Consider the following 7,726-nt stretch of genomic DNA (forward strand, 5'->3'; position numbering starts at 1 on the left):
TGTACGCCATTACCTAAACACCAACTTCCTCAACGTTGGATAGGCGCAAAGGACCGCAAGATTGGCTGTGCATTCCTGGCCTCCAAGGTCTCCTCACATAACACCGTGTGATTTTCCTGTGGGGATACGTTAAGATCGTGTTAAGGTTCCTCCCTTGACACCTTGATATTGAAGAGCTAAATAAAAACCAGGGTAACTGATGCAGTAGCAACAGTCCGAGAAGACATCTTGCGAACAGTCTGGGATGAAGTTGGCTACCGTCTAGATGTCGTCCGAGCCTCAAGAGGAGGGCACACTTTACATCATCATAAACTTGATACTTCTGTGAGTGATTTGATGTAAAATTGGTTTGTGTGCACCATTTAAAAAATTAAATATATCTGTTTTTTGGGTCATTCTTTTTGAAACACCCGGTATATTATTAGTATCAAACTCCTCACATCTTAACAATTAAAAACATCCTCTAATTTAATTATGTTTGAGAGCCAAAGACAGTTCACGTTGCACATAACATCCGAACTTTGGGTCATTCTTTTTGAAACACCGGTATATTATTAGTATCAAGAAACTTCCCACATCTTAACAATTAAAAACTTCCTCTAATTTAATTATGTTTGAGAGCCAAAGACAGTTCACGTTGCACATAACATCCCAACTCCCTGATGACGACATCTGACACAGACTGCGACATAGCTAGCATCATGACCGTTCTCAAATCGGTGACATCCAAATCTGCGATGACTCTGTTAATTCGGATGGTGATCTCCTCTCTCTGCGCATGCGTGATGTCGTTCATCAGAATCTGAGGCAATGGACGATAGTTTTCCCCTGTTGATATGGCGCCTATTGAGCCACTACTGCACCTGTTAACGAAATGAAACAAAATTGATCATTATTGTAAAAAAAGATGATTATGCTACAATTAAGTCAGTTCCGCAGGCTATAGTGAGGTCCACGTTATAATGGCACTGGAGAAAGATAGGAGAACAACGTTGCCGATCTTGTCAATGTCTTCTATAGACGGTAGCTGATACAGGTTATAGATGCAATATTAACTGTGGCATTCACTGGCACAGTGTGTGTAATATTATGGCTCACTGGCAAGTATCCCACACGATCAAAGATAGTTATTGATAACAAAGTATTAGAGCAAGTGTCACAATACTGCTATCTTGGTTGTGATATCAGTTTCAAGATGATTTAGATGTTGAAAGGAAAATCGGAAAATTCCAATCGATATGTGGTAACATCAGCAAACTTTAGGGAAGAAAGCGAGGAAAGAAACTATAATGAAGTTCTACAGAGTGATGGCTGCCCCTGTTCTCCTGTATGGAAGTGAATCATGGATCACCACGAAATCACAGGGAGCAGGCTGCAGGCAGCAGAAATGAGATTCCTACGCAGAACGAAGGGCTGTGACAGACGAGACCACAAAAGAAATGAAGAAATAAGAAGATAATTGGGTGCCTTCAACATGAATGAAAAAGTTGTATGTCATCGAAACGAGTGGAGGGAACATATTATAAGAATGCCAACGGAAAGAATTCCTTTAAAAATTTTAAATTACCATTTTATTTCAAATTACGATAGGAAAAAGAGACATTGGTAGACCTCGGAAAAGATGGCAATAGAGGAAATCAAATAAGAATATAGAAAAGCTGATAAAGAAATTCAAAATTAATAACATTTTATACTTGTATAAGCTATAAATTTTAGATATAATATATTCCTCCAAAACATTTAAATTTTTTGTAGAATGCTGTTGTGAGTCGGAACAGGCAAAAGCCTAATCCATGAAGGCAAGAAGAAGAGAAATTAACTGTTCATTCTTGTTTAAAATAATCATTCTATTTTATAAGCAAGAATTTTCATTTTTCAATAATTGTATAATAAATTTTCATAATAAAAATATATTTTTTTGATTAATTATTAATCCTACATTGTTAAAAGACGATTTGACAACAGAGCAAAGCGAGAAAGAGATGGCGCTATCGGCTTTTTTGAATGATAGACAAGGATAGCAATACATTGCTAATCAAACACTGCCATTATAACGTGGACCTCACTATCATGGCTTACTTTGATAAAGTCTGGAGCGCACAACTTGGCAACGTCGCAGTCAAGCTCAGCTTCAAGCCGAGCAAATTGAATTCACTTGGGTGGACTGCCGATTAACTAGCAGCTTTATGCCCTTTATCAAATACCAATACTGAGAAATTCGATTCAATGATACTAAAAAATATATAATATTAACTGATAGTCAAATTTTAACTTTAGTTCTAGGAGTTTCAAGTATAATGCCTAGCTTGGCAATATATTTCACTGTACTACTTTCTGTGTCTGTATTTCCTACGAACAATTTTAATGATCAAATTTATTTTATTAATAGATGAAAGTATTGAATAGTACCTTCTAAATATAAAATAGAAATATAAAAGTCGAATATTGTCTTCTTTTTAAGAACTTCTGAATCCATGCATTCGCTTTTTTGTGCATCTATAACTAACTGTAGACCTTAAAGATAATCAATAATTCAATAATATCTATCAAAGGGAATATATTCTACTACCATTTCGTTTTTGTTCGTAATAATACTATCAATTATATTAAAACACATCAAGTACCCTACCCTTTATATTCTTTTTTCTTTAAAAACAAGACTTGTTTCAACTTTTTTATTTAGGAAAAATGGCTTCAGATGAGTTGGAACTAGTCGTGTTTTGGAAGAAAAAATACAAAGTGTACGGTACTTGAAGATTTATATTTGTTTTAATAATTTCAAAGTAGCCTTATAAAGAGAAGTGAAAATTCATATTAATAATGATTTTTTTTGTGTAGTTGAGAAGTTGATATTGTGTTAATTATTCATATTGAATGAAAAAGACTAGGAAATTGTCAAAAAACCACTGATTTATTAATAATTGGAAAGACCGGTTTTGGTTATTACACCATTGTCAATCTCTGATAATCTCTGAGTTTATTACTTGTTTCGGTTATTACACCATTGTCAATTCTGAATATCTGAGTTTATCAGAGATTGACAATGGTGTAATAACCGAAACCGTCTTTCCAATTATCAATAAATCAGTGTTTTTTTGACAATTTCCTAGCCTTTTTCATTCAATAATAATGAATTGATAGGTTATTGAAAGAATAAATTGCTGGAATAATGATAATTCATTCACTTTGTCCATTAACTCAATTATATACAGGCATAACAAATACAACAAAATTCACAGAATTGATATCCAATAGCAATAGTTTAATCTATCTTTACATATATTTGTGAGTTTATAATCACATTATTGACATAAATCAAATAATTACTATCCCTACTAACAAATACAAATGATTTCACAATATACATTAATACAAATAATTCTACAAAATACAATTTTCTAATGGGGTAATGAGTCTATGCATATCAAATAAAGCATGGTCGGCCTGAACCACACGTTGCCACATTGAACATGTTCCGGCCTGAACCACACGTTGCCACATTGAACATGTTCCGGCCTTCTATCTATAGTAGGCTGTGTCACCATAGTTCAATATTAAGGGAGAAATTTTCAAAGGAACTAATAGCATGCACTCTTCATTCCTGAAAATATAATGAATTCGAATTGAATTGAAAAGTGTGCAAGTCATATGCATCATTCTCAGCTAACAAATAAGTGGAAAACAGTTTCCGGATGATGCTGTTATTGATTCTTTATTGATTCATACAATAAGTACATCATCAAAAAATCTGGTGTGGCGCACTCACACAACTTTCCTTGCCGTTATTAAAATTGATCACCTACGCTAGTGTTCCTGCGCATCTCAAGTCTACTATTCAAAGATTTGAGCCAGCTGGTGACAGGACAATAACGCTGGAACCACACATGAGGTCTGCTATCTCTTCATAGTGAATGGTTTAATAGAATCAACAATAATTTGCAATTGAATATTCACATTTTATCGAATTTAAAGCTTATTTTCAATTTTAGGTGAAAATGTTACTGAACATTGATTGTAGAGATTTTCATGCTCAATCTACTCCACTTGATTTTTTCTGTTTCAATTGTATCTGAAGCCTGATAATTGGGAATCTAAAATCGAACTTTGCATTGATGGGGCGGAGCTCCTGGAATTTTTACAGATATGGGACTTGTGGCAGTTGATAGAGCTTATCGATGACTATTCAAGGTATGAATTTGATCAAAATCGTTGGAGCCGTTTCCGAGAAAATCACGAAAAACCCTGTTTTTGACAACATTTTCGCCATTTTAGCCGCCATCTTGAATTGCATTTGATCGAAATTGTTCGTGTCGGATCCTTATAGTGGAAGGACCTCAAGTTCCAAATTTCAAGTCATTCCGTTAATTGGGAGATGAGATATCGTGTACACAGACGCACATACACTCATACACACACACACACATACAGACCAATACCCAAAAACACCAGTTTTTTGGACTCAGGGGACCTTGAAACATATAGAAATTTAGAAATTGGGGTACCTTAATTTTTTTCGGAAAGCAATACTTTCCTTACCTATGGTAATAGGGGAAGGAAAGTGAAATGATAGGGGGAGAAAAATAAGGTAACCTTGTGCTATTCCTCTCCCAAATTTAAATAAGGTTACCGTACACATAGTCCGAAATAGGTTAAGTCTTGTAGAATCAATGACCCTCTCCCAATCATTGACTCATAACTTGAAGAAGACTTTATTAGATAAAAATACTAAGAAATTGTCAAAAACAAAAGATTTTATTAAAAGTAGAAAGACCGGTTTCGGTTGTTATATTCTTTTTTTTTCATCTAATATAAATAATTACCACAATATCAACTTCTCAACTACACAGAACATGAAGTAGACTTCATCATAAACAAGCCGTCAGGCTCGCTTTGCTCGCCATATCCGTCTAGCCAGGGGATCTGGACACGTTTTTGGTCCGGTAGATTTTAGTTCTGTGAGTGCCATTTCGCTTTTATATATATTATATAGAATATATAAAAGCGAAATGGCACTGACTCACTCACTCACTCACTCACTCACTCGCATAACTGAAAATCTACCGGACCAAAAACATTCAAATTTGGTAGGTATGCTCAGTTGGCCCTTTAGAGGCGCACTAAGAAATCTTTTGGCAATATTTTAACTCTAAGGGTTGTTTTTAAGGGTTAAAGTTCGTCTTTTAGCATGTATATTCTTCTTCTCCCAATCTCTTAATTATAATTGAAATTTCCATATCATATGTTACTATAGAACTATAATCTAGATAGAGTACCTCTTCGAAACAGTTGTTAACTGGCAACTAAATAATAATTTTGTCAGGTTGGCATTAAGTTGAGTTGACTTTGTTAGGTTGGCACCAAGTTGAAGATTAAATGCATTTATCGCGGAAAAATTGATTGGGCACTGCTACTTCAATCCTGGGAATATTATATTACTAGCCGTCAGGCTCGCTTCGCTCGCCATATCCGTTTAGCCAGACGTTTAGTCTGGACCCCCGACTGGATTGTTCTAACATATGATAAAAATGCTCAAATGAAAAATGCTGCTGATCTCATTCATGGACGATCCAGTCGGGGGTCCAGGGGCGGAGCCCCCTGGCTTGACGGATATGGCGAGCGAAGCGAGCCTGACGGTTAGTATATTATATAGATGTAAATGAATGTATAATTTGAACTGAAATCCCAATTAAATGCTGTAAATCACCCCGAAGACTTCTGCTACAGCAAATATTGACAACAGGGTAAACAATTAGATTAAAATGGTGATTTACAGCATTTAATTGGGATTTCCGTTTAATATTATTCATCAATTAGCATTTGAACAAATGCAACTTGCAATTCATTTCCATCTGTTGAATGGATGTAATTAATAAACGAATGAACGTCAGCTTACCCATAACTAAGCCCAAAGGACCCATAATAAGGCTTCCAAATAATGCCCCCGCAGCAGTTATGGCAGCTCCTCTTAGGGACTGAGTCACACAAACTTGCACGTTGCGTTTCTCACAGATGATAGTTATCAATTCCAGTATTTCTTGTGTGTTCAGCGGCATTTTTGGCTTCTGATAAACTGAAAAATCAAGATTTTTATTTGAAAATTCACATCTATCATAAATTTGCAGGAGTTGATTGTAAAGGAGGTGTAGATGTCGTGATGCTTATCCATAATAGAGAGAAGATCAAAATCAAATCAAATTTATTCACCAATTAACAACAGTTTTACAAGAAGATAAATAAATAATTGGCGTGGCTAAAAAAAGAAATGTTGTGCTCTAGCCACGAGGCTAAAATACATTAATTTTTATTTATTTAGTTGTGGTGTTTCTCCATAATAAAGAGAAAAATAAATTTATGTTTATTTATCAATTCAATCATTTAACATAACGAATCAAATTTATCCACCAATTAACAACAGTTTTACTAGAAAATAAATAAATAATTTGTTGTTGAATGATTGGCGTGGCTAAAAAAAGTAATGTGCTCTAGACACGAGGCTAAAATACATTAATGTTTATTTATTTATTTAGTTGTGGTGTTTCTCCATAATAAAGAGAAAAATAAATTTATGTTTATTTATTAATTCAATCATTTAACATAACACAACTTCTAGAAAAGTAATGAATAAAATAAATAGGCTACTAAATAAATTTACTTCCTTAAAAAAATACAAACAAGCAATTAAAAACATAAAAAGTACAAAATATCTAAAATACAATACAATAGGTCTATAAAAAATATGGAATTTAATTTTTTTTGGAAATTAACCTACTCAACTATGGGAAACCCATGTACTAGAGTAGGTGTTAGTAGTAATAGATTCTGGGTGAGGGTGCAAACTGCAAATACGTTGGGTAAGTGAGCTCACATATTGTTTGAGATTATGTTTCCTATATGGACGACATCCAGTTGAAATAATCCAGTTCTTAGCGGCAGTTTTGAATATTCTTGGGATTTCTATGACTTGATTTGTGCAGGGAGTAGATAGTGGAGTTTTGGTGCTAGGTGGTTGAAGTGACGTTGATATATTGCCTTCCAAGCCACGTTCGTAAAAAGAAGGTTTCTGTTTCTTGTGTTATGACTGTGGTTCCTAAAGCTTTCCGGGTTTTTTTGTAGTCTGCAAATTATTTCCACAGACTAAAGCCGCCCAGAACGGTTCCAATTCTAATTCATACGACAGTTCAAATGTCTAGGTTTGGGTCACTTTCACATTTCGGAATTACACACTATGTTTTCAATACCACTGGATATTATGGTATTGAGAACATCTATTTCTATTTTTGGTATTATTGAAGATAGAATACGTGACTGTAAATTTAAATGAGAAACTGATAATTATAATTTATCTCCCATCCACCAATATAATACAGTATAGGGTTATTGACAACATCAATGTCATTTACTTTAACAAATATTTAGTTTCATTGTAGACAAAATACGTTACTGTAATATTAAGGAAAAAATAATTATTATAATATTCATCTTTCGCCTGTTTGTGAAGCATATAATTTCATCCTATAGCCTACTCCAATCCGCGAGTTTGTGTTTAAGAATATAGTACTATAAAACAAATCCCTGTGACCTCAAAATTGAGTCATATAAAATATATGATTGAATAAAACGATGAGCCCAACTCAAATTTTGGTTAATTAATTATCTTATTTAGACTGAAAAACGTGCCTTGAAGATTTTGTTCATTTTTTTACTTTCCTTGTCCTATTTCCATAGG

At 34.1% G+C, this 7,726-nt stretch overlaps 1 protein-coding gene across 1 annotated transcript; it reads right to left on the minus strand.

Moving 5' to 3' along the window:
• Nucleotides 1-73: 73 nt before the first annotated feature.
• LOC120349088 lies at nucleotides 74-6,062 on the minus strand (the record flags this gene model as incomplete). Its single annotated transcript, XM_039419043.1, is given in 2 exon segments — nucleotides 74-863; nucleotides 5,894-6,062. Coding segments are annotated over 2 exon segments (189 nt in total), but the record flags the coding sequence as incomplete, so codon positions are not given.
• Nucleotides 6,063-7,726: the final 1,664 nt, after the last annotated feature.

The sequence above is a fragment of the Nilaparvata lugens genome, unplaced genomic scaffold (genome assembly GCF_014356525.2).
Source record: "Nilaparvata lugens isolate BPH unplaced genomic scaffold, ASM1435652v1 scaffold8194, whole genome shotgun sequence".
Classification (NCBI taxonomy): domain Eukaryota; kingdom Metazoa; phylum Arthropoda; class Insecta; order Hemiptera; family Delphacidae; genus Nilaparvata; species Nilaparvata lugens.